Source organism: Lolium rigidum, chromosome 6, assembly GCF_022539505.1.
Source record: "Lolium rigidum isolate FL_2022 chromosome 6, APGP_CSIRO_Lrig_0.1, whole genome shotgun sequence".
In the NCBI taxonomy this organism is placed as follows: domain Eukaryota; kingdom Viridiplantae; phylum Streptophyta; class Magnoliopsida; order Poales; family Poaceae; genus Lolium; species Lolium rigidum.
The window spans coordinates 140,287,520-140,314,983 of record NC_061513.1 but is presented as its reverse complement, the minus strand read 5'-3'; the positions used below and the strand labels follow the sequence as shown (position 1 = coordinate 140,314,983).

General features: G+C 49.7%; 2 protein-coding genes across 2 annotated transcripts; both read left to right on the top strand.

Moving 5' to 3' along the window:
- Positions 1 to 2,948: 2,948 nt before the first annotated feature.
- Positions 2,949 to 7,409, top strand: LOC124667027 (origin of replication complex subunit 4). Its single transcript, XM_047204363.1, has 15 exons — positions 2,949 to 2,977; positions 3,121 to 3,177; positions 3,533 to 3,580; positions 3,754 to 3,804; positions 3,895 to 3,938; positions 4,027 to 4,090; positions 4,293 to 4,379; positions 4,805 to 4,896; positions 5,001 to 5,079; positions 5,423 to 5,508; positions 5,597 to 5,706; positions 6,721 to 6,813; positions 6,893 to 6,957; positions 7,040 to 7,183; positions 7,284 to 7,409. Exons 1-15 carry the CDS (start codon positions 2,957 to 2,959, stop codon positions 7,323 to 7,325), a joined length of 1,083 nt encoding a protein of 360 aa, XP_047060319.1. The 5' UTR covers positions 2,949 to 2,956; the 3' UTR covers positions 7,326 to 7,409.
- Positions 7,410 to 19,398: 11,989 nt separating this feature from the next.
- Positions 19,399 to 20,338, top strand: LOC124663342. The gene is made up of 2 exons (XM_047201059.1): positions 19,399 to 19,665; positions 19,754 to 20,338. Exons 1-2 carry the CDS (start codon positions 19,501 to 19,503, stop codon positions 20,336 to 20,338), a joined length of 750 nt encoding a protein of 249 aa, XP_047057015.1. The 5' UTR covers positions 19,399 to 19,500.
- The last annotated feature ends 7,126 nt before the right edge of the window (positions 20,339 to 27,464 follow it).

The window sequence follows — 27,464 nt, the reverse complement described above, 5'->3', positions numbered from 1 at the left end:
TTCATCATGGTCAGACCACGGAATCGAGCTTACATCCACGCCCAACCCTACAACACCATGGTCAGACCCCACAGCTAAGCTCGCCGACTGACGCTTTGCCGAACCCAACCTTGGCCACTAGCCGCAGACGAGCCTTTGCTGCCGCCCGCACCTTGCTAGTTAGTTAGGCTGAGGGCATCTCCAGCAGCGCGACGTAAACGGACGCTGAGCGACCGTTTGCGTCCGTCATGAACGGAAATGCGTCTGGCCCCTGCTCCAGCGGGGCGATGCAAAGTGACCGTGCCGTCCGCGGAGACGCAAGCCTGGCCAAATATGCGTCAGGTTTGCGTCTCCGCGGATGCTCCGCGGTCGCGCTCGCGTCTGGCAGACGTTTTGTCTGGCCCGTCTGGCAGTGACCCAGCGTCGATGCGTCTTCTCCGCCAGTACTAGTGCCGAGGCGTCGCTTAGGCAGTCTGCGGCCGCGTAAATGGCGATGCCTCGCGTGGCGCGCGATCGTCGCCTACCTCTGCGCACGTAGTAATGGCGATGCCACGCGTGGCGCGGCCGTCGCCCTGCCTCCGACCTATATAAATAGGGGCGCGAGCATCTCATCTCATCTCCTCCCCGCTAACCCTAGCCGTCGCTTCCTCTTAGCCTCCACCAAATCCACCATGAGCAGCGCCGGGCGCGGCCAGGCTGCCGCGCCTCCACCTCCACCTTCACCTCCCACTCCACCTCCCCCGGCCTCCTCGAGCTCCGAGGAGTTGGACGACGACGACAGTAGTGACGACCTCCTCGACCCGGTCAGGGACGCCGTTGCCCTAGCTCTCGCGGAGGAAGAAGAAGAGGAGGAGCGGGCGGCCCATGCGGCGGTCGACGCCGAGCTGGAACAACGTAGGCTGGCGGCCGCCGCAGCCGCAGAGGACTCCGACTCGGATATATCTTGGTCTTCTGATGACCTGATGCGCCTCTGAAATGCGTCGCCCCGTTGCAGATGCCCTAATGCACGAGCTTCGTGGGATGCCGCGCGACCAGGTCGTGCAGCGGCATTACAGCAACGTGGGATGGCACGACCGGCATACTTGCTCTGTTAGCTGATTTTCCGTTTGTTTTCAGTTGTAAGCGGATCAGATTCTTGACCGCATAAATAAGGAGAATACAAGGTGAAAAGTTGTATGTTGTAGGCAACACAAAACTGTGTGTCTCTCTCGTTCGTTTTCCACTGAATTCGTGAGTGTGTGAGAGGTTTTGCAACCTTAGGCCTTGTTCGGTTGCTCCCAACCCGGCCGGTAATGGGCCGAAATCCGCGTGGGTACACCGGTGTTGGACTCCCAGGGATTAAATACCGGCCCGCGCTTAGGACACGTTCGGTTAAACCGCCCCGGTTTACTATCCCGCCCGGTTTTGCTCAAAAACTCCCCATTTAACCGGTTTTTAGAAACACTAGGGCTGACCCGTGGATCGCATCCCCAGCGACGCGAACGAAACGAAGATTTCCTCTCGGCTTCTCGCCACAACGGTGGCGGCGGCGACTCCACCGGAGGGGACGGCGACGACTCAACCGGAGGGGATGGCGGCGCGACTCAACGGTGGCCGGCCGGAGGAGAGGAGCTCCTCGACATGACGCCGGCCTTCCTCGACGCCGACGCCGACGGAATCTCAAGACCTTCGGCATCTCCCCATCTAGATCACATCCTTGATCGGGGCGGCGGCGACGCATCCTGGAGGCTGCAGCCAACGGCGGCAGCGAAAACGCGTGGAGCAGGTGGCAACGGCGACACGTCTTGGAGCCGACGGCGACGATGCGTCCTAGGTGGGGCTGGCCGTGCCGAGTCCTGCAGCCGGTGGAGGCGCCGCGCCCTGGAGCCGGCGGCGACGGTGACGCACCATGGAGCCAGCGGCGATGCATCCTGAGTCGGGGGCGACCGCGACGATTCCTGCAGCCGGCAGCGCCGCGCCTTGGAGCCAGCGGCGACGGTGACGTGTCCTGGAGCTAGCGGCGGCGCGATACGTTCCGAAGCCGGCCGCAGCGCGTATTCCTCGAGCTAAGAGCAGCTATGCATCGCCACGGCCGTCACATGTGCTGCTTGCTGCCCGCCGTTCTCTGTGATACTTGCTGACAGGGATGAACCGAATGGAAACAAACTGGAGATATTGGTTGGGATTGTGGGGAGAGACGTAGTGGGGATTGGGGTGATGGTTCGGGGTTCACCCGTATACCTGCAGGGAAAGATTCTCTAGTGGATTTAACGCAGTGCAACCGAACGAAGCCTTAGTGGAGACCGGGAGTCCTGGATGATTCGGTCTCAGGTCTGTACTCACGTGTATAGCAGGGGTAATTTGGTCACTCTAACTAAAAACTGACCAGCCTAATTTCTACTTTGACGGAATAGTCTAACAGAGTAGACGGTAGTGTCATATAAGGAACAAATTTTAGACCTAGTGTCAAATAGGGAAGAAAAAAAAAATTCAGTGTCAAATAAGGAACCACATTTTAGTGTAGTGTCAAATAAGGAATTTTCTCTATATCTAATGCCTTCTCTAGCTTATGTGGCGGGATAATGGAAGACCTGCCTTCTCTACCATAGCCCTTATTTGTTTTTAGCGGAACCGGCGCCAAAAGGAAGGAAATCGCAAAGTCAATTTTCCTGCGCGCGCTCTGCCGGCCGACTCTCTCCTCCAAGGCTCCAACATTCCAACTCCCATGGCGGCGGCGCCCGTGGCGAATCAAGCACAGGCTGTGCTCCGCGGCCGTCTCTGCGACCCGGCCTTCGTCCACTCCCCTCTCAGATCCTCGCCCGACACCAACTACAGGTGAGCCGATTCGATCCGCCCCACAGCGCCTAACAGGAAACAGACCGAACTCATCTGTAACTGCTTCTCTTGATATCGTGTTGCGCAGCAAGCTCAAGTACCTCGTGGACAGCTCCGTCTCCGAGGCCTGCAACAACTCCGTCCTCCTCCTCGGACCCCGCGGATGCGGAAAAGGCGCGGTGAGGTTTCCCTTTCTCTTCTCCCCATTCCGTGACTTGCCCAAATGCAGATGTGGTGTTTGATGAAATGTGCATGTCATCTGCGCAGTGAACACAGTGTGTCGTCTTTTTCTATCAGCTGGGGAACTCATGTTTCATTTCTCTACAGGTCCTTGACATGGTTCTAGAGGACCTGAAGAAGGAGCATCCTGATGCGATATCCGTGGTATGGCCCCAACCTGTTGCTAGAAATGTGCCTGACTATTCATTATGTGAAACAAAAGCGATGCTTGAGTTATACTATCTCACAAAAGAGAACCTGCTTTTGTGAAGCTTATGTAACATTGAGAGAGTCAGGGGAAAAATGTAAGCTTGTCTAACGGAGCTTTAAGGAATGATAGAGAAATGCAGAATTCCCTCACGGCTAAGTTTTTCTGTTCCATGTTGTCCAGTCCACTGCCCTAGTTTTTTTGTTTACCAAGAGTGATAGCATAGATTCTCCAAGAGGGAAGTAATTTTCTAGTTTATTTAGTTTGATTAAACTCGTGCTTGAGGTTGATAATTATGTGACTTATTTTCAGATCAGGCTGAATGGGATGTTGCATAGTGATGACAACTGCGCTACCAAGGTAGCACTTTCGCTCTGCAGAAGCTCGTTTCTTCCCTTCCGCTGACACTCTTCTATTTTTTTGGGACACCTTCTCAACTCGCGATAGTTGCTGATGCAGATCTGCACCTGTTACTTCGTGTTCTTCGCTCCTACTGATCCATGCTAATATTTTTACTAATTTGTTTTTTTAAGGAAATTGCAAGGCAGCTTTGTCTGGAGCATCAATTGTCATTTTCCAAAATGGTGCACAACTCTTCTACATTTTCCTTTACTCGTGATTTGTTTCCTTCTGCCATTCCAAATGGGCTAAAGTAGACTGGTGTTCTTATTTAGGCTTCTTCAGATGACAACACTGACTTCATGATTGACATGTTACGGTTAGTAATGCATGAAAATGATGAATACTTTTCAGTATGAAGTGATAGTTGTTCAGTTTGTCTGCCCTTGTATCTTTCTCTTCTGCAGGGAGTGTGGACTAGCTCACAAGACAGTAATTTTTGTCCTGGAAGAGTTTGACCTCTTTGCCCAGGTTGAAATGGATATATGCCTTCTGCTCTTGTACCACATCCTAACCCTGCTCATTTAATTGAATATCGGTTGCATAACTTTTTGACACAAATATTCCTTATGAGTTTTCTAATTGTAAAGGAAAAGTCATAACATTCTTTCTAGTACCGCTACTAGCATTTTTACATGAGAGGGTGGCTGATGTTCAGGATGTTCTATTACAGGGGAAGCAGCGGTTGCTCTATAGCTTACTTGATGCGATGCAGACTCTTACATCACAAGCTGTTGTCATTGGTATAAGTTGCCGACTGGTATGGACCAGCCTTTCTAATGCTTTAGTTGCATTTTCACCAAGCAAGTTAGTGAAATATTTCTAACGAATTAAGTTCTTTTCATGTTTATGAATGCATGATGATGGGAATGTTACTGTTGAATTCTTACTTTCATTGTAAGAATTAGTGTAATAGCCATTGTGCAGTAGTGCAGCAGCTTCACATGCAGTTTGACAATCTTAAACTAGCACTTTAGTTGGATTGAGGTGCCTCATACTTTTCTGTCAGCAAATAAGGACGTGCTTGATATATTGAAGATGGATTGAGGTCGCTCATAACTTGAGTTGGAATTCTGTAGTTGCATAGGAAACATCCAATTTTCTTGACCAGCAATATATTGGAAAAATTTCAGTTGGAGTAGTTATTGAAATAGGCATGCGTTGTAATTGCGTTTTATTTTGTAGGATGCGGATCAACTGCTAGAAAAAAGAGTTCGGTCCCGCTTCTCTCACAGGAAGCTTCTATTTGTTCCTTCTTCACTGGATGGTATACAGAGGTATGTCTTGTGCCTTCCCACTTTTTCTCTTCTTCCAGCGATTAGATCAATTGTTCATCTAGTTCTCTTCTTGAAACCACTTCTTAATAGTTGGATCACTACAGGTTAATGGAACATCTGCTAATGCTAGAAGACTCGAGCTTACCAAAAAACTATGTTACGGAGTACAATTCAAGGCTTACTGTATCCTTTCTATCAATGTAACCTTTCACCATATATGCTTGCAAGACCTATTGGTCACCTTTTTAAAGTTTGTTCTTGTCTTGCTTGGTAATACTGACTAGTAACAGCACATGATCATGTTAGAAATACAAAAATCTGATCTCTTTAGAGTAAAACTATGTTTGATATATGACCTTGCTAAAAGAACTAAACAAGACATGATGAGGTCTGTGGAGTTGTTACTTAAACTGAACAGAACTCTATATGCTAATGGTATTATTCCAAGTTGCCATACGGCATATTTCTGTTGTTCCTTTGCGGTAAAACAAATTATGTTAAACTTCTGTTATCCTATATGCCATAGAGCATTTTCGGAAATAAGAAATTTAAAGGAATTCTTGGCTCTCTCACTGATGCGGATGCAACAACCAGCAACATCCTCAGATTTCTGTAGGTGTTTTCAGCAGTTTCCTTGGTCATTCTCCTCTTCCCAGTTTCAAATTTTTTGTTATTAGCTAAATGTGGATAAATTGTTCAGTTTCAGAGTGGTGTCATATATGGACATGGAATCTGGACTTCTCTCAATGGAATGCTTTACACATGCTCTTTCCTGCATGCAGAGGCAACCCAAGCTGGACAGTTTGCAAGGTCTGAGAGCATCTCCAGCCGCGTCCCCCAAAGCGTCCCCCAAACCGCGCCGGATCGAGCGTTTGGGGGACGTGTTTCGTTCGTGCCGCGTTTGGGGGACGTCGCTCCCCAGCCGCGTCCCCCAAACGCCGCCCCCAAACATTTAAAATAATTTTTCTTGGCATTTTTATTTCAATTTCCACAAACTAATACATAATTGGGAACGTGGTTTACACGAAGACATAGTTTGGAACATGGTTTTCCACAAACTAATACATAGTTTGAACCATGGTGGACACATAGTTTACACCGTGGTTTACACGAAGACGCGTCGCTGCGCCCTCTGCGGGAACTGCACCGTCGCTGCGCGCCAATAACTTCCGTCGCGAGGTAGGCGACGGTTAGGTTTAAATTAATTGTGCCGCTGACGGGTCGGCCCCGCCACTCCCCGCCTCGCTTTTCGTTGTGTCCGGCGTCCCCGGTGCGTCCCCTGTGGGACGGGGACGGGCTCGGGGCGCCGGACACCGTATAGGGGCGCGCCGGACAAAAAAGGGCTTTGGGGGACGCGGCTGGAACGCATTTTCTGTCCGGCGCGCCCCAAATCCCTTTGGGGGACGCGGCTGGAGATGCTCTGATTTGTTACTAGCCTGAACTTTCTGTAGTTAGACCAGCACTAGTCCTAATGATGAAAATTATATAAATACAACTCCAAAGGCAGCTCTTTACTAAGTATCATTCAAGCAGCACACTTTTGCTCAAACACACATCTAAATGCATGTCATTTAAGAAGAAGAACGTCAAGATGACAACTGGCAACAAAACAGAGCAGGAAAGAAGCTAGCTCCAAAGAGAACAAACAGCTAGAAAGCTAAGAACAAACTATGAACAAAGAAGCCATGTTTCCCTTGCTACCCAACAAAAGAAATATCAACAAACATGTTGACGCTCTGAGCTCGCTCTCATTTTTTGTCATTTTGTATTCAGTATATCACATTGCAATAGCATCACGTCCACCCCACTACATTTTGATGGCAGATTTGTCGATTTTGGAACTGTACATACTTGTATGCATGAATAGACTAGAAGATAAGGAGCAAAATTCGTACAACTTCAACTCTATAATGAAAGGTATAATTTGTTCTTCTCCCTTTACAATCAGCCCTAGACAAAAAAAAAACTGATGGTTGTTGAACTGGTTTTCTGTCAGAATACAGATCTATACAGGATGCCTACAAAACTTCTGACAAGTATGCAACCACTGTTTGCTTCAGGGTAAGTATGAGCATTATCAAGAATTATTCATACTTAACTGTATTCATTGTCCAAAAAATTCACATGTTTTTTTTTGCTGCAGGCTTTTGAACATCTCTTGGACCGCGAGTTGATTACCTTTGCAGACTCCAAAGGGAGAAATGTGGCTCTTGAATATCGGCCTGTCAAACTTCTGATATCGTCTCGTGAACTTGCACAATCCCTCGAGTTAAACACTACATGCCCTGTGAGTCACTTTCCACATTCCTTTATTCTCAATATGAAGAGATTAATGGTTGTTATAGTTTGTGAATGACCGTGTTTCTACAATTTCTTTCGCTTTTCAGGCTGTACTGCAGAAGCTACTTGACCGTGAAAGATACATGTAGAAGTTCTTATGTGTTCGCTGAAGTTGTAGTACATTTTCAATGTTGCTGGTGTGCTTGTTTGACCAGAGCAAATTCATTGTCAGGTGTTTATAGACCGCACCGGAACATGGCATCCTCTTGTTTGGATGTTTCATCGTGAAATGGGTTCTGCTATGTTTTGTCTTTTTGATGTCTTGTTTTATCCTTCTGTCATTGGTTTTTTTTTTATTTTTAAAGGATCTCATCCCCCCCCCCCCCCCACACACACACACACACACACACACTTCATTTGTCGGGAACAAAAGTGACCCCAATCCGACCCAAAAAGGATTCTGCACATCTGATCGCTGCATCTTCTAGCTCTCTATTTGCTTCTACTTGTTTAATTCTTCCAGCTGAGGGAAAGAGAGAGATGCCGAGCCGGAAGGGGTGAGGATAGGGAGAGGTAGTGCAACATGTTGACATCCATATCCTCGCCACTAGGGCTTGGAGGAGGGCAGCCGGCTAGGCCAGGCTCTCAGCCATGGCGCATAGAGCGGGGCTGGGAAAACTTTCCATTTTTCTTTTTAAATAATTTTTATTTACTTTAGATATCCCCACTTAAGGAAATTGCTCACATTTTGCCACATCATTCATGTAGGTGGGTCCCACTTGGTCTTCCAATTTGGGTTAAATCTAAGTTTAGTGCACATTGCAAAAAAACCCTGCACTAAAGTGTTGGTTTTTGCTAAGAAAACATAAAGTGGTAGCTAATTCTCCTCCATTTTACCATTTTTTTTCCCTTTTTACTCCTATTCTGCCAAAAGCATCTTCTCATGTGGTTCACCAACTTTTCCACAAAGTTTATATTTGTAAGAAACATAGACATATAATATAAAGGAATCCCTATAAAGGAATCCCAGTCAAGCAAGATTGTAATAATATCAACCTCCCTCCTGAAGTTGCACTACCACAACTCCATGCTGCCGATATTTTCGGCAGCTTAGCTTCTACAAAATCCAAATCCACATTTTTCAAATTAGCAAAATTCACTAGGCCCCAAGATATTTGATGACCAATTAAACATATTGGCATAAATTAGAGAGATATAATTATCCCCATTCACTACAAATACTTCACTATTCATATAATTTATCTTAAGTCCCGACATCAATTCGAGCACATAAAACAACAACTTCAAATTGATAGCTTCATCTAGGTCATGCTCAATACACAATACTGTATCACCGTATTGTAATATCGCAATACCATTAGGAATAAGATCACTAGCCAACCACACAAACAAACCATTTTTTGAGCACTCAACACCATTTTGGTTAAGCACTCCTTGTCGAACCCCTTTCACACTTTGAAAATAAGGCTCCATTCCATCTTTGATCTTAACCGACACCGTACCATTATGTAAAATCTCATGTGTCCAAAAACACTAAGGATAAAAAAAACTCTCACTTTGTGATATTGGACTAAAAAGTCCCAGTTCACCTTGTCGTAGGCTATCTGGAAGTCTAATTTGAAAGCCACTCAAATTTTCCTTTTCACATGGGTATGATGAATTAGTTCATGTAAAGCCATAATACCGTCAACAATATTTCCTTTTTCATAAAAGCTTGTTACTGCACACTGAAAAGTTTGGAAGCATAAGGGTCCAGTCTTAGAAATAAAGTTTTGGTAATCAATTTGTAAATGCACCTAAGTAAACAAATAGGTCTAAATTGTTGTATTTTGTTAGCCTCATTAATCTTAGGAAACAAAGTAATAACACCGTAATTAACCTTTGCACATCTAAATGCCCCCCATGAAATTTATCAGAAAATGCATCACATCAAGCATCACAATATCCCAACAATGTTGGAAAAACTCAATAGGGATACGACCAGGTGCCTTATTCAATTTCATAGATAGTAAATATTTTTTTTTACTTCCTCTACCGTAAACGGTCTAATTAAATTCATATTATCTTCCATAGACATCTTTTCATGGTCTTCCCAAAGATCAGGCGAAATATTAAAGAGATTACTAGGTGCAGGACCAAATAACTCTTTGTATTACTCTCTTGCATGGGATCCCTTGGATGACAACCTCTTCTTTATTCAAACATTGCATAGTATGTTTCCTCCTTTTACTGTTCTCCACTCTATGGGGGAAAATATGTATTGTTATTACCTTGCAACAACCATCTCTCATTGGACCTCTGATGCCAATACAACTCTTCACTAGCATGCATTTCCATCAAAATCAACTGAATGTCACTCTCCCTTCTTAATTGCTTAGGACATAAGTTAGTATTTTCTTCTAGCACCCCCAAATCCACCAACTCATCCTGCAACTATTTTTTCATTTTCTTTCCGTGACCCAAAATATTTGGTCCCCATCCCTTGAAGTGCTCCTTAAACCTTTTCAACTTAATATTAAATAATGGAGCAGTATACACCCAACATCAAATCTAAAGGTATTTAGTTTTTTACTCATAGAACCACAATTAGTGTCCAACATGAGCATATTGTGATCGGAGAACTCTCTCACAATTTTTCTAACAATAGGGAAAATATCTTCCCATGAAGGAGTCGTTAAAACTCTATCCAACTGTACGCGTAGGAGGCTGCTGGTTATTAGTCCAGGTGAACATCCCACCGGACATATAAATATTTCTCCGACTTAAAGTATGAATAACAGAATAAAAAATGTTTAGAGGAACGAGGTAAACTAGTGAACTTATTTTTCTCACCACAATGCCTAATAATATTGAAATCACTACCAACAATATAAGGCATATTCGCACCATTATACCAAGCAGATAATCCAACAAGGAAATCATCCTTTAGTTCCTCATGAGCAGGCCCATACACCACCAATAAAGCCCATTGACATTTCCCTTTTTGGTTAAATTGAACAATATACCTGCTAACTTTTGTACAAGCAACTTCCAACCGAATCTTGACTTACACCCACCAGAAGACCTCCAAAGTTACTAACAGAAAGAGCCCACTTCCAAAGAAATCATTGGCAGGATCAATTGGTCTGAAAAGAGTAGTAGAGTAATCTTGTTTCATAGCTTCCTGTAGACCAATAAAATTCAGCCTATTTTCTTTAATAGTATGAGTAAGATAAGCCACCACAATTTTTTTTTTGCTTATCCCCCTAATATTCCAAATACCACCTAACATTTTTAAAAAATGAAACCGTGTCTAGGAGGAACTAGACACCTTTTGATATAGTAGAAGCGAAACTTGACGTGACAATTTTAAAATTCGTCCCTAACAGAACAAACTCCGGTCATTAGGGCCCGCCACTACGACCCTAACCACTAAGCTAAACCTAACTTATCAGGAAACAAATTGACATGCAACGAGATGTAGTGATTTTGTGCACGGTACGTCTCTTGCACGGAACAAACACCACTCTCGAGTCTCTAGTGAACATGTAAAAGATGTTCAAGCATTCCAAATTTCATGTGATCACTACGGGAACCCGCCGACGTGCCGACGGCCAGAATCTGTGCCGACGGCCGCCGTCGGCACAGCCTCGCTCGCCGTCAGCCCAGCAAAGTAGCCGACGGCACGTAGCCTAGCCGTCGGCACATGGTCATATGGTGGGGCCACAGACAGCCACCGACAACGGCGTCAGCAGGTGGCAAACGGCGTGATGTGGGCCGACGGCCAGGCCGTCGGCACAACTTCCCCGCCAAAATTTCCTTCTTCCCGCCCTTATTCGCGCCATTTTTTCGCGCCACTTCCTATGTAGGCCGACGGCCAGGCCGTCGGCACAGGTTCCCGCCATTTTTCCCCCTCCTTCCCTCCCGCCATTCTTCTCGCGCCCATTCTCTCCCGCCAATTATTCCCGCCGTTTCAGCCCTCGTCGTCCTATATATAGCCATGTCTTCTCAACACTAACATCACCAACAACATTTCTCTCCTCATCAACTCTCTCATCCAAAAAACACCACGAGAATCCTCCGAGCTCGAGCTGCCGTCGAGATGGCTCCTCGTCGCCGTAGCAACACGGGCTTCATCGGCGTTCGCCGGCGGGCTGCGGGCCATTTCGCGTCCGAAATCTCCGCCGGTGGTGTGCGTGTGTGGCTCGGCACCTTCTACACGAAGGAGGCTGCTGCCCGCGCATACGACGTTGCGGCTTGGAGGTTTGGCCGGTCGCGCCACGAATTGAACTTCCCGGAGGTCAGGTCTCTGACGGAAGCCGAGAGTCTCTCTACTGAGCCGCTACTTCGCTCAGAGGGTGAAGCGCAGCGGTTCAGAGATGGCCAGCGGCGGATTGATACCACCGAGGCGGACGAGCAGTTCATGGCACAGTGGCGCAGAGACCATCCCGGAGACGTCGCGGCCACGCGCGCATTCTGGAAGGAGAAGCGGGCGTACAGGGAGAGAGAGGAGGGCGGGAAAGCGGCGAGAGGAGGGCCGAATATGACGCGGAGTACGCCAAAGGAGAGGCGTCGACATGGGGGAAAATGATGAACGGTGGTTTTCGTACCTCTCAAGTACCGCTTCGGAGGACACCCCTAGCGAGGACGAAGATTTCGAGAACTGATTAGTATGTGTGTGTGTCGAGTCCGTGTGTCTAACGGGTCATGTGTCGACCCGGTGTTAAGTGCTTTGTTCGTGTGTGGGTTTAGTTTTTTAAGTGTTTTGGTTTGTGTGTTAGTAGTGTAGTTTTTAAGTGCTTTGCTTCGTGTGTGGGTGTAGTTCTTTAAGTGCTTTGGTTTGTGTGTGGTCTAGTTCTTTAAGTGTTTTGGTTTGTGTGTGGGTCTAGTTATTTAAGTGCTTTGTAACGTGTGTGGGTCTCAAGTTCTTAAGTGTATCATTATTGTGTGTCGTCGAAATCGAGCATCGGAGGGTGGGAATGGTCCCAAAACTCGGACGAGATTATAGACTATAGGGGTAAAATCCAGGATCTGTATGTGGAAACTCCTGGTAAGCCCAACCTATGGTTTCCCATGTACATATGTCCTAAACAAACCAAAGCAAATAAAAAAATCCATTGTTACACCGTCACACGGAGAAAGCTATAGGGGTAGATCTGCGGGGTCCCCGCCCTAGGGTTTCCGAAGATACGGATCAGCGGAGCGTCGGAACCGCTTAAAAACTTGCATATGTCCCTAGCATATGAGCACAAGTGTGATGTAGGGTTTGGCTAACCTTGCATGTACCCGGCGTTGACGATTTTCGCGGACATGGGCCAGCACTTGGTGAAAATCCGGGATCCGTATGTGCAAACTCCTGGTACGGCTAAAATGGAGCCTATTTTATGGTAAAGTAAGCCCAACCTATGGTTTCCCATGTACATATGTCCTAAACAAACCAAAGCAAATAAAAAAATCCATTGTTACACCGTCACACGGAGAAAGCTATAGGGGTAGATCTGCGGGGTCCCCGCCCTAGGGTTTCCGAAGATACGGATCAGCGGAGCGTCGAACCGCTTAAAAACTTGCATATGTCCGTAGCATATGTGCACAAGTGTGATGTAGGGTTTGGCTAACCTTGCATGTACCCGGCGTTGACGATTTTCGCGGACATGGGCCAGCACTTGGTGAAAATCCGGGATCCGTATGTGCAAACTCTCGGTACGGCTAAAATGGAGCCTATTTTATGGTAAAGTAAGCCCAACCTATGGTTTCCCATGTACATATGTCCTAAACAAACCAAAGCAAATAAAAAAATCCATTGTTACACCGTCACACGGAGAAAGCTATAGGGGTAGATCTGCGGGGTCCCCGCCCTAGGGTTTCCGAAGATACAGATCAGCGGAGCGTCGGAACCGCTTAAAAACTTGCATATGTCCGTAGCATATGTGCACAAGTGTGATGTAGGGTTTGGCTAACCTTGCATGTACCCGGCGTTGACGATTTTCGCAGACATGGGCCAGCACTTGGTGAAAATCCGGGATCCGTATGTGCAAACTCCTGGTACGGCTAAAATGGAGCCTATTTTATGGTAAAGTAAGCCCAACCTATGGTTTCCCATGTACATATGTCCTAAACAAACCAAAGCAAATAAAAAATCCATTTTTACACCGTCACACGGAGAAAGCTATAGGGGTAGATCTGCGGGGTCCCCGCCCTAGGGTTTCCGAAGATACGGATCAGCGGAGCGTCGGAACCGCTTAAAAACTTGCATATGTCCGTAGCATATGTGCACAAGTGTGATGTAGGGTTTGGCTAACCTTGCATGTACCCGGCGTTGACGATTTTCGCAGTACATGGGCCGAGCACTTGGTGAAAATCCAGGATCCGTATGTGCAAACTCCTGGTACGGCTAAAATGGAGCCTATTTTATGGTAAAGTAAGCCCATCCTATGGTTTCCCATGTACATATGTCCTAAACAAACCAAAGCAAATAAAAAAATCCATTGTTACACCGTCACACGGAGAAAGCTATAGGGGTAGATCTGCGGGGTCCCCGCCCTAGGGTTTCCGAAGATACAGATCAGCGGAGCGTCGGAACCGCTTAAAAACTTGCATATGTCCGTAGCATATGTGCACAAGTGTGATGTAGGGTTTGGCTAACCTTGCATGTACCCGGCGTTGACGATTTTCGCAGACATGGGCCAGCACTTGGTGAAAATCCGGGATCCGTATGTGCAAACTCCTGGTACGGCTAAAATGGAGCCTATTTTATGGTAAAGTAAGCCCAACCTATGGTTTCCCATGTACATATGTCCTAAACAAACCAAAGCAAATAAAAAAATCCATTGTTACACCGTCACACGGTGCGCATTTCAGTATCGCGCGGGACCTCCGCGCAGCGGTAGGATACCTCCTACGCACCACCTATCACATGCCATATGCGCGCGGAAGCCATCTGGGAATCCCACCCGCTTCCTGCGGTGCCCCGCCGAATCCGCTGGAAACTGACCGGATTTGAACTGGGGCGACACTTTCCTTCGCTCAATAAATGGAGGGAAAAATGGTTTTAGGTCCATGACGCGTCATTTTATGTGCTAAATGTTTTCCGTTTCGCGCGTTGGCGGACGGGTGCAACCGCGCGCGCCGGTGCGGCCATACCGCATGTCCCGGCGGCCCCGTTTTGCGCGGTTGGCGAAGCAAACGGAGCCAAAAATCGAGCGGAGCCGCGTGGCGTCATTTTATGTATCCTAGCAACCACCGCAAAAGACGGAACCGGGATACGGCAATTATCTTGGAGAACCCTTCACGAACAGGGCTATCTCGTCCGGAGTTCTATGGCTTTTAGGGGAAATGAGTAGGAAACGGCCCGTTTCACCACATAGTTTGTCGGAACGAGGCCATATTTGGCACGTGCGTGGGCCTTAGGATGGGAAGCAAGGCCCCGGTCGCGGATTTCCAATCCGAACCACGGGCGACGGTTTTTCCATTTTCGGGGTGCCGGAAGGGCTTTTTTTGTGAAGCAGCTACATGGTGCGCATTTCAGTATCGCGCGGGACCTCCGCGCAGCGGTAGGATACCTCCTACGCAGCACCTATCACATGCCATATGCGCGCGGAAGCCATCTGGGAATCCCACCCGCTTCTTGCGGTGCCCCGCCGAATCCGCTGGAAACTGACCGGATTTGAACTGGGGCGACACTTTCCTTCGCTCAATAAATGGAGGGAAAAATGGTTTTAGGTCCATGACGCGTCATTTTATGTGCTAAATGTTTTCCGTTTCGCGCGTTGGCGGACGGGTGCAACCGCGCGCCGGTACGGCCATACCGCATGTCCCGGCGGCCCCGTTTTGCGCGGTTGGCGAAGCAAACGGAGCCAAAAATCGAGCGGAGCCGCGTGGCGTCATTTTATGTGTCCTAGCAACCACCGCAAAAGACGGAACTGGGATACGGCAATTATCTTGGAGAACCCTTCACGAACGGGGCTATCTCGTCCGGAGTTCTATGGCTTTTAGGGGAAATGAGTAGGAAACGGCCCGTTTCACCACATAGTTTGTCGGAACGAGGCCATATTTGGCACGTGCGTGGGCCTTAGGATGGGAAGCAAGGCCCCGGTCGCGGATTTCCAATCCGAACCACGGGCGACGGTTTTTCCATTTTCGGGGTGCCGGAAGGGCTTTTTTTTGTGAAGCAGCTACATGGTGCGCATGATACTGATAGTGATAGTGAAAATGAGAACCCAATGCCTCGTTATGAGAACCCAATGCCTCATTATGATAGTGATGATTCGAGGTGAGGGTCCTTTATGCCTTTATGCTTAGTATCTATTTTTCCATATGCTTCTTATACTTAGTATTTATTTTTCAATATGCTTCTTATGCTTAGTATCTATTTTTCAATATGCTTCTTATGCTTAGTATCTATTTTTCAATATGCTTCTTATGCTTAGTATCTATTTTTCAATATGCTTCTTATGCTTAGTATCTATTTTTTGCTTAGTGTCTACATTTTATTAAGGCATGAATGCTTACTTGTTTACTCTTTGTCAATGCAGGTGATTGATCAATATGAGCGGAAGCAAGCAATCCATGAACTCCATTTTGAAGAGTATGAGCCAACGAAGTTCACCGGGACCACTAGAAGTGGAAGACCAACGCGTGCCGGCTCGCGTTACGCGGACGATGACACGGGTGGAGTTGGAGGTGGAGGTGTAGGTGGAGGTGGAGGGACGTGGTGGAGGTGGAGGACGAGGTGGAGGTGGAGGACGAGCTGGAGGACGAGGCGGAGGCGGAGGTGGAGGACGAGGACGAGGACGAGGTGGAGGTGGAGGACGAGGACGAGGTGGAGGTGGACCTTTCCTTGGTGACATACCCTCTGCTTCTGGCGACGTGGCTTCCCAGTCCGCTCACACACGGTCTGCGAGGGGAGATGGAGGTGGAGATGGAGGTGGAGATGGAGGTGGAGGGGCGGGACGAGGAGGCGGAGAGGGAGATGGCGCCGAAGAAGTTGCGCATTCGTGGTGAAGCGCAAGTCCCTGATGAGAGGAGGGAGCCTACTAGCCAGGATGCGAAAGCCCTCATCATCCCGAACGAAAAAGAGTAAGTTTAATTTTGAACATTTAGATTCATTTTGCTATGTACTAATGTTTTCATTATTGTGCATAACTATTGGCATACTAATGTTTTGATTATTGTGCAGCAATTGGGCATATGACAAGGGGGTTCGCCAGCCGTCGAGCATGATTGGAGCTCTTATTAGGCAGTACTGGCCGGGCTTTTACACTCCGGTCCCCGGCGGCGAGAAGAAGCTAGCCGAGACTTGGGCGTACTATGAGGCAGCTCCTTGCCGGGCTTTGGGACAGTTGCGCGACGCCGTGTACACCAAGTTTTGGGTAAAGCATGCTTCTCGAGTTTACTTCATAGTTGATGACCACACTATGCTAACTCATGTCTCTCTCACAATTATTCTTATGCATGATTGCGAGACCCATTATAAGGTGCCCGATGAGATGGTTGAGCAAGGGAAGGCGGTGTCGACTAGGGCTTGTCGAGAGGTTGACAAGGCAACAGTAGGTACAATCGAAGCATACCTGCATTGGGCACTTCAAGGCTGAGCGAGGCACGAGGGTCAAGAAAGCCGACAATATCGGGGAGGATCCTCGGTGACAAAGGAAGATTACTTCAAGGTAAGTAAATATTCAATGAGACTCTATGTTGCTGCATAGTTGGGATTGCATTATGTGTTCTTCAAATGAGTTATGGTTTTTCAGGTTATGCCCCTATGGTGCGAGAATAAGGAAGACGCATTTGAGGCCTTGGTAGCGAGGTGGATTGGCGAAGACGCCGACTTCAACGCCAAGAGCGCGCGCAACAAGGCAAACCGGGGCACTGGAGGAACACACAGTGCGGGAAGCCGCAGCACTGAGCGCTACAGGAAGCACAAGGTACATATATACATGGAACAACTTGCATTTATTTCCCCTCATATTACTACTTGATACACATAACATTTATCTTGTCTGTGCAGGAGGCGGAACTCGGGGAGCCTCTCACCGAGGTGGGAGGGTGGCGGAAGATGAAGTCGAAGCAGCCCGATCTGAGCCAGCCTCAGCCCTCGCTGCCCGAGTACTTCGGCTATGCCGAAGAGGAGTTGGAGAAGTACTGCTCGGTGTTCAAGGGTCTTCATCCGGAGGTGGATGATCCTATTGAGCAGGAGACCGACTTGACGGCGATTATGGTGGCGGGGAGCGGCGCGGAGCATGGCCGCACGAAGCTTCTTAGTGGGGTGATCAAGCCGCGAGAGGACCCTCACGCAGATCAGGTCTACCCTCACCACCGGCGACCCACCGGTCGCGCCTCCTCGACACCGTCGTACGGATGTAAGTTTTCTCATTTCCATCTTCTTTCCAACATTCATCCCTGAATGGCTAAATTGACATGACTCCTTTTCTTGGAAATTGTAGGCTCACTTTGAGGCCGCCTACGCGGCCGCTTATGAGAAGTATTTGACGGCTGTAGCAGAGTGGGACCTCAAGAGAGCGGCTTGGGAAGAGTACCAGGAGGCGACGAGTCGTGTAAGTTCCAATCTTTTATGGTTCGAAGACATGAAAAGTCCCACCTCCCCTTTTTTTATATCTGCGGCGCTTGACATCTAAACTATCTTGCATGCGCTCAGGACGTTCTTCTTGGATCGGAGAGAGGATCGCACTTCCGGCCGAGGAGCCGGCTAGGCCGGGGCCGACTCCGGTGTGCCCATCGAGGGAAGCTTTCGCGGCCACATACTACGCACGGACTCCGGTAAGTCCCGTGCCTAACCATTGTCTAAGCTGCTTTCACCGCTTTCCTTTCGCATGTCTAAGATGCTAACTCTTGTCAAACATGTAGGGCACGGGAAGTTCGCGGAACCGACCCTCTCCTGGTTCGTCGCGCGAGGGCACACCGATGCACCCCGGCCGCCATTCTCCCGGTGCTTCGGGTTTTTCTCCTGCTGGCGATGGTTCAGGCCATGGTTCTACTTCGGTCTACCTTGACAAAGGCCGGACGCCTGAATTTACAAGTCAGGAACTTGGTTGGACCCCCTGATCTTAGTTCCCCCTTAGGTAGGTGTCTAGCGGGTGTGCGTCGATCATGTGTGCCATGTGTCGACGATGTATGATGATCGTGTGTGCTACATGCTACATATTTGTATCACGATGATGTTGTTGCTACATTTGATATGATGACGATGATGATTATGTGCTGTGCTACATTTGTGATGCATTTCAATGTATATTACTGCCATTTGTGATGATTATTTGCTGTGCTTGCTGTGCTGGACCAGGAAAAGCGCGGGAAACCAAATGGTAAAGTCTGTGTCGACGGCATAGCCGTCGGCACAGCCCCCTAGCCGTGCCAAATGGCAGGAGCTGTGCCGACGGCTATGCCGTCGGCATAGAAGAGTGGACGGCAGGCTGGGCTGGCGGAGCGCTCGGCGACGCGGGCTGGGCCGATGGACCTGGGCCGACGGCTTGGCCGTCGGCACAGGAAAAGGGGTGTGGACGCGTGGCGGCTCCAGGCCGTCCGAGCACAGCAGCTGGGCCGACGGCTTGGCCGTCGGCACAACTCCCTTCCTGGCCTAACGGCCGTTAGACGCTCAGCGGGCCCCACTCGGACTGTGCCGACGGCTACTGTGCCGACGGCGTTGTCTGACCGTCGGGCTGGACGCTGTGCCGACGGCAGAGTCTGTGCCGACGGCGGCAGGGGCTGTGCCGAGGCGATATTGTGCCGACGGCGGTGTGCCGACGGCAGCCGTCGGCACAGGCCTGTGCCGACGGCAGCGTACGTTGTGCCGACGGCTGCCGGCCGTCGGCCCCTCGGCGGGTTCCCGTAGTGGATCCATCATTTCATACCTGCGGGCCATGTCCTACCTAGTATTTCTGAGATCACATGATGATCATGAGGCTACCTACAAGCTACAACAATCGTTGTTGTAAAGTAGTAATATGTCGGAACCTTGAATGTGGAATTTATTCCAAAGTTACCACCACTACTTGGTGCGTGCTGGCGTGGCCAAAGAGTTCGAGTTCAAGCAGCACTGCTCTACCACGCGATGTACGTGGACCTATCCGGCACTTGCACCTGGGCAAGGTTCAAAGTCAAGAGCAACTAAACTACTCATAACCATCCAGCAATCAGGCTGCGTGCGCCGCAACAATCGCCGTGGAATCGGTTCCCTCGCTGGTGAGGTTGCTTGCTTCGTGGCAGTTTGCTTGCTACCCAGTCCAAAAAGTTTGTGTTTGATCCCAACTCTGAAGAAACAGAGAGATCGTGTTCTGACTCCAGCAGAGCGCGCGGGTGAGTGATCGAGCCATGGTTCGGGAGGAGGATCTTGATGTGGTGCTGGTGCCCCTGGGACTGGCGGTGGTGGCCGGCTACCACCTGTGGCTCCTCTACGCCATCCTGCGGCACCCGACCCGCACCGTCGTCGGCCTCAACGCCCTCGCCCGGAAGCGCTGGGTCGCCGTCATCATGGCCGTCGGTACCACCGTCCCGGCCCCAAAAAGTAGTCCCTCTCTCCTTGACCTCTCAAAGTAAATTCTAACTCGATCAAAGAATGGAGCAGAACACGGAGAAGAACGGGGTGCTGGCGGTGCAGACGCTGCGGAACAACATCATGGCGTCGACGGTGCTGGCCACGACGGCCATCACGCTCGCGTCCGTCATCAGCGTCTTCATCGGCGCCACGGCGGGCCGCTCGCCAACGTCGCCGTCGTCTTCATCGTCGTCGTCGTCGTCGCCGATGCTGGTGTACGGGAGCAAGACGGGGCAGGTGTTCGCGGTCAAGTACCTGGCCATCTCGCTCTGCTTCATGCTCGCCTTCGTCTGCAACGTGCAGGCCATTCGGCTGTACGCGCACGCCAGCTTCCTGCTGGGCCTGCCGCCGGCGCCGGAGGAAGGGGCGGCGGAGGATTTCGCGGCGTACGTGGCGCGCACGGTGAACCGCGGCAGCCACGCCTGGTCGCTGGGGCTCCGCGCCTTCTATGTCTCGCTCGCCCTGTTCATGTGGACGTTCGGGCCCATCCCCATGCTCGCCTGCAGCGTCCTCATGTGCGCCCTGCTCTACTTCCTCGACACCACAAGGGACTATGCCAAGGGGATACAGCATATGCACCGTGAAATGAGCGCACAAAAGGATAGCACCGTGTGACTTATGTGAAATCAAGTACTGTCGTAAGCGGATGATGTTCATCCTAGAATTGCTCAATGCATCCAGACATTTTCACCCTCAGCCAACAGGGAGCTGGTATCGAGAAAGTGTCAGCTTGTATGTGGACACAGTGTCAGCTTGTAGGGGGGCTCCTCGGTCGCGCTGGCGGCGTGGAGGCGGTGGGGGTTGCTCGCGTCGTGGTGGTCGCCCAAGGGGCGGAGCCAGGATTTGAGTATAGGGGGGGCGAGGAAAAAATTGAACAATATCTGTCATACTATCAAGCCAGGGTTCCTAGAAAAAATTACGCAGTAGATGTCACACAAATGTATTGCGAGTCATCAATAAAATATCTATCAATTGATAAAATTACGAAAGAAATCTAGATCCTACAGGTTGTAGCTATAGGTTCGCCATACATATGGAACCAATTGAGAATTCCATTAGAATGGTGAATTTTTTTAGCGGTGTAGACTGAAGGTAGACTATCTTGTACTACAAAAAAATGTTGTCTACTGACATAGTATATGTTTATTATTTGGAAAAAACGATAGAGTTGACCTTCGATCGAACATTTGCCTTGTGCAGTTTCACTTTTGGACATAATAAGGCAGTATGTAATCTGTCATGGATCTAGAAAATACTAACTACTAATATACGTACCTGGTATCCCCCAGATGAAAACAGCCGCGCGCGACCTACGCCATCACGGTGAACGACCTTCCGGCGACGCGTCTGACTCCATCTGAGTGGCGGCTGCTGCCCTGCCTAGCGTTGGCCGGCGTTGGCGATGAAGACGAATCGGAAGTCGATGACTGAATCCATTGGTAAGGTATAGGCTTACGGTCGTACTGCATATGATCCATCTGACCAGGCCTCTAGACCATAGTGTAGCTGAATAGTAATCGTTATGGGCTGATCTTGGCCTACTGGGCTACGTCTAGCGTAGTGCAGGTAGTTACGTTTCTATTTCTTTGCCTAATTGCCGAAGACTAATCGGGATTAGCTGCTGTATACCATGTTTAGAACTACCAATGAATAAGGAGAATTGTTGAGGGGGGCCATCGTTGGGGGGGCGGGGGGGTCTAGCCCCTGCTCGCCCCCTGTCTCCGCCCCTGGGTCGCCCCGTCGACCTCCGAGTCAGTTCTCAAGACGGCGACCTGTGTCCGCGTGGTACTCACCCCAAGGGCAACTTGGCGTTCTCGTTTGGTTGCTGTGTTGGGGTGCCAGGGTACACCTGGGCATTTCTCGGGCCGGGCCGGGTTTCGGACCAGGCCCGAAAAAGCCCGAACCTAAATTCCCAGGCCCGAGCCCGGCCCGGCCCGACATCCGGGCTTACAAATCGGGCCCGAACCCGGCCCGAACACAGGAAAACCCGGCCCGGCCCGACAAGCCCGGCCCGAACTAGGCGTAAACCACGTTTTCTGCAAGCCCGAACCGGCCCGGCCCGACGTTCGGGCTCAGAAATCAGGCCCGAACCCGGCTCGACATGCAAGCCCGACCCGGCCCGGCCCGGGATTTTCGGGCCGGATCGGGCCGGGCCGTCCGGGCCGGGCTGCCCATGCCCAGATGTATGCCAGGGTTCGGGGCTCTGGCCGGGAGAGATCTTTGGCCGGTGGTGGTGGCCATGGCGTTGGCGATGTTTCGGACGCCGTCTTCCTCCTTGGAGGCGACGCTGAGGTACACCCCCTTCCCTCCTTCCTCTGCGCCAGGGTGAAAACCCAAAATATTCGGATTGGGTGGCGACGGCGCTCGAGCGGCGTGTTGGGGGGATGACCCCCGGTATGCCAAAGGCATGCCAAACCGGATGGTTTGAGCCATCAAGATACCGGTTTAATGTTTATACCGGAGCGCGAAGTTAAGTGTTTGGCTAAGAAAAGCTAAGCCGGTATCCCCAAGAGGGGTATACCGGAACCAGGTAAAAAAGACACCGGGCTACCGGTAAGAAGTGCACTGTAGCACGTCGGCAGGATCTGGTCAAAGATTCTCTCCGAACTAGAGGACAAAGATGAGCTAAACAAAGTAGCTTTAAACGAAGCCGTGACGATAAAGAAGAGGATGACGCTGAAAGAAGCCGGAGGACGTCGAGCTCCACGATTAAAGAAGACCCGGCGTCATCTATGATTAAAATAACTTTGTAAAGTAGTTTGTCTAGTCAAAGATGCCATTAGGGTTTCTTCCTCTGTAAGCCACCCTCTCCCCTATATAAGGAGAGGGGGCACACCCGGACGATCGATCGAGAGAGAAACCTTGTATGCAAAAACCCGTATCCTGTTGAGATCAATGAAGAGAAAGATCTAGAGCAGAGTTCTTCCTTGTGTGTTTCTTCTTCTACCTTTGCCTTTGGCTGAGTTCTTGAGGAAACCATCCGGAAGTTCTTCCTATCTAATCGAAAACCCTCCCCCGAATCCTCTAGCGCCCATTCGGCCCCAACTTAAGCCATCCTATGGCATCTGTCTGTTCGCCACGACGACAGTTGGCGCCCACCGTGGGGCATGAAGTGGCGCTTGCTAGTGTTCACATTCGGGCGGGCATCCTTGAGGTCGCTGGCGAGCGGACGGTGTCTGCGCTCGTCCAGCGCCTCTACTCCATGGACTTCATCAACGACAACGCGGGCTGCTTCGCCAACGGCGGCATCTTCCCCAAGAACGGCCGCATCATCGAGTTCGGCAGCCACCGCGTCTACTTCGGCACCGTCCCTGTGCGCCAGCGCCTCTCGCCGCGCTGCCGGTAGCGTGGAGGTGATGATGACAGGCGCCGTCGGCGCAGGCAAGGAGGCTGTGGATGAAGGTGCTGGCCGTGCGGCATCGACCCGCCCGGCCAAGCCACCGCTGGAGCGCGACGCAGGCGCTGCGGGAGCATCTTCCGCACCACCGGAGACACCACTCCAAGCGGCGATGAACGTGCTGGCGACGCCCATCGCGCAGAACATCGACCGAGCGGCGGCTCGAGGCGGAGTTGGAGGCGCAACGCCAGAAGCTGCTCGCGAACGGCGCCGACATCGTCCGGGCGCAGCGCGAGCTGAACCTAACCCTACGTGAGTACAACGCTGCCCATGGCTTTGCTTCAGTTAGCGCTCATGCTGCTAGGATACCGGAAAACCGGCTTAAAGCTCGCAATCTAGATCAGGATTTGCGTAAGGAAATTTTTGCCGGAAAAGGTACCTCTGCATCTGTGAGCATCGTAGAGAAACCTAAGTACAGTAGCCCGGATAAAACCATAAAAGCTGCTAAGGCTGCAGTAGAGCTGTGTGAGTCGCTTTCCGGAGATGCTCTAGCAAAACAGCAAGAGCGTGTTAGAGAGCTGCTAGAGACTATCCAGCAGCAGAATGCTGAGCAGCTTGCTAAGCTGAACAAGGCTGCGGCCTCAAAGTCCACGCGTTCAACAAAGAATGCCGGAAGCAAGTCCCATGGGCAGGCATCGTCCCCCCATCCGGACAGAAGAAGAGAAAAAGAGATGAATGCGCAGCAGATGACTGTGTATGATCCGGTTCTTGCCGGAAAACAACAAGCCGGGCAACATGATGCCGGTAGAAAAAGCCAAGGGGCAGATCGAGGCTACGCCAAAGGAGGCTATGCCGGAATCAATCATGCCGGTAGATATGAAACCGGGCAAAATTATCGAACTGCAAGGGCAGCGTATGAGGAGGAGGAAATGCTTCCCCCGAGGTACCGGCAGGCAAGGGCCGCGGTACCGGAACATTACGATGAGGCGGATTCAACAAGACTCACAGCACGCCGGAACCCATTGGGAGAACGCCTAGGAGAAAGATACCTACCAGAACGGGATGCGAGGCACCGTCTGGATAGAGTGTATTTGTCGGAAATGATCGAGGCAGAAGGTCCTCCGGGTCCAAAATGTTTCGGCCCAAGGATCATGAAAGAAGAACCACCAGTTCGCAACTTCCAGTTGCCCCGTGACACAAAAACATATGATGGCACCACTAAGCCGGAAGATTGGCTCGCGGATTACGTGACCGCGGTATACGTCGCTGGTGGCGGAGGAACCGTAGGCCGGAGGAGGAAACCGGCGTTGGGCCGTGAGAATTGTACCATCATTCCTGGTGGGACCGGCACGACTCTGGCTGAACAACTTGCCGGCAGGAAGCATAAACGGTTGGTTGGACTTTGAGGAAGCTTTTGTGAGTAATTTCAGCAGCACATACCGGAGGCCCAACAGGCCTCAGCAGCTCGCTTTGTGCGTGCAGCGCCCGCAGGAAACAGACCGGGACTACCTGGCCCGGTGGAACTCCACGAGAAACTCTTGCGAAGGGGTGATAGAGGCACAAGTCATTGCTTGGTTTTGCAGTGGGTGCCGCAGAGGTTCGCCGTTGTGGCAAAAGCTGCAGCGGAACATGCCGGTAACTCTGGCGGAGATGATACGTGTGGCAGATAACTATGCATTGGGAGACCCATTGCAACCGGTGGTACAAGCTGAGCCGGAACAATCAAACCCGCCTCAGCAGCGCCAAGAGCAACACCGGGATAACCGGAACAACAAAAGAAGGGAAGATTTCCCGGATCGAAGGTACGGTCCGCAGCAAGTTGCTGCAGTACAAGAAAACTCTGAGGCCAGCGGCAGTCAGAGGCAAAGAACCGGATCGCAGCCATGGGCGGGTCCTAAGAAACAATGGGTCGAAAAGAAACCCTGGGGCCAGAAAAAGAATTGGCAGGAACCCGTGAAATATACCATGGAAGCTGCGATGGATCAACCTTGCCGGTGGCTGATACGCGTACAACACGCGTCCGTTGGGAACCCCAAGAGGAAGGTGTGATGCGTACAGCGGCAAGTTTTCCCTCAGTAAGAAACCAAGGTTTATCGAACCAGTAGGAGCCAAGAAGCACGTCGAAGGTTGATGGCGGCGGGATGTAGTGCGGCGCAACACCAGGGATTCCGGCGCCAACGTTGAACCTGCACAACACAACCAAAGTACTTTGCCCCAACGAAACAGTGAGGTTGTCAATCTCACCGGCTTGCTGTAACAAAGGATTAGATGTATAATGTGGATGATGATTGTTTGCAGAAAACAAGTAGAACAAGTATTGCGATGAGATTGTATTCAATGTAAAAGAATGGACCGGGGTCCACAGTTCACTAGAGGTGTCTCTCCCATAAGATAAATAGCATGTTGGGTGAACAAATTACAGTCGGGCAATTGACAAATAGAGAGGGCATGACCATGCACATACATGATATGATGAGTATTGTGAAATTTAATTGCGCATTACGACAAAGTACATAGACCGCTATCCAAGCATGCATCTATGCCTAAAAAGTCCACCTTCGAGGTTATCATCCGAACCCCTTCCGGTATTAAGTTGCAAACAACGAGACAATTGCATTAAGTATGGTGCGTAATGTAATCAATAACTACATCCTCGGACATAGCATCAATGTTTTATCCCTAGTGGCAACAAGCACATCCACAACCTTAGAACTTTCTCGTCATCGTCCCGCATTTAATGGAGGCATGAACCCACTATCGAGCATAAATACTCCCTCTTGGAGTTAAGAGCAAAAACTTGGCCAAAGCCTCTACTAATAACGGAGAGCATGCAAGATCATAAACAACACATAGGTAATAGATTGATAATCAACATAACATAGTATTCTCTATCCATCGGATCCCGACAAACACAACATATAGCATTACGGATAGATGATCTTGATCATGTTAGGCAGCTCACAAGATCCGACAATGAAGCACATGAGGAGAAGACGACCATCTAGCTACTGCTATGGACCCATAGTCCGAGGGTGAACTACTCACTCATCACTCCGGAGGCGACCATGGCGGTGAAGAGTCCTCCGGGAGATGATTCCCCTCTCCGACAGGGTGCCGGAGGCGATCTCCCGAATCCCCCGAGATGGGATTGGCGGCGGTGGCGTCTCCGGAAGGTTTTCCGTATCGTGGCTCTCGGTGCGGGGGTTTCGCGACGAAGACTATATGTAGGCGGAAGGGCAGCCTCGGAGGGGTCACGGGGCCCCACACGCTAGGGCCGCGCGGGCCCCCTTGGGCCGCGCCGCCCTAGTGTGACGGCGCCCCGTGGCCCCACTTCGTCTTCTCTTCGGTCTTCCGGAAGCTTCGTGGCAAAATAGGCCCCCGGGCGTTGATTTCGTCCAATTCCGAGAATATTTCCTTACTAGGATTTCCGAAACCAAAAACAACTAGAAACAAGAATCGGCTCTTCGGCATCTCGTTAATAGGTTAGTGCCGGAAAATGCATAAATATGACATAAAGTATGCATAAAACATGTAGATATCATCAATAATGTGGCATGGAACATAAGAAATTATCGATACGTCGGAGACGTATCAGCATCCCCAAGCTTAGTTTCTGCTCGTCCCGAGCAGAAAACGATAACAAAGATAATTTCTGGAGTGACATGCCATCATAACCTTGATCATACTATTGTAAGCATATGTAATGAATGCAGCGATCAAAACAATGGTAATGACATGAGTAAACAAATGAATCATAAAGCAAAGACTTTTCATGAATAGTACTTTTAAGACAAGCATCAATAAGTCTTGCATAAGAGTTAACTCATAAAGCAAAAAATCAAAGTAAAGGTATTGAAGCAACACAATGGAAGATTAAGTTTCAGCGGTTGCTTTCAACTTGTAACATGCATATCTCATGGATATTGTCAATGTAAAGTAATATAACAAGTGCAATATGCAAGTATGTAGGAATCAATGCACAGTTCACACAAGTGTTTGCTTCTTGAGGTGGAGAGAGATAGTTGAACTGACTCAACATAAAAGTAAAAGAAAGGCCCTTCGCGGAGGGAAGCATTGATTGCTATATTTGTGCTAGAGCTTTGGTTTTGAAAACAAGAAACAATTTTGTCAACAGTAGTAATAAAGCATATGTATCATGTAAATTATATCTTACAAGTTGCAAGCCTCATGCATAGTATACTAATAGTGCCCGCTGTTATCACCAGAATTTGACCGAGTCAGAGGTGGGCCACGATCGAGATAGATTTAAAGAATATGCATGGAAGAAATACGTGAATCGGCCTTTTATACCAAGTTGGGCTTAATTGCCCGTGTATCTGTAACATATTAGATCGCATCTTAGTTTAGAAGTTAGAATCTTACTCGTGCACGGGTTGGTGCACG

Excerpts from the sequence above, each read along its gene's own strand:
- LOC124667027 (XM_047204363.1), top strand. The coding sequence starts at position 2,957 with ATGCGGAAAAGGCGCGGTGAG. Across the intron at positions 5,080-5,422 it reads AGTACAATTCAAGGCTTACT|AGCATTTTCGGAAATAAGAA; the intron begins GTATCCTTTCTA and ends TATATGCCATAG. Across the intron at positions 5,509-5,596 it reads AGCAACATCCTCAGATTTCT|TTTCAGAGTGGTGTCATATA; the intron begins GTAGGTGTTTTC and ends TAAATTGTTCAG.
- LOC124663342 (XM_047201059.1), top strand. The coding sequence starts at position 19,501 with ATGGTTCGGGAGGAGGATCTTGATGTGGTGCTGGTGCCCCTGGGACTG. Across the intron at positions 19,666-19,753 it reads GGGTCGCCGTCATCATGGCC|AACACGGAGAAGAACGGGGT; the intron begins GTCGGTACCACC and ends AGAATGGAGCAG.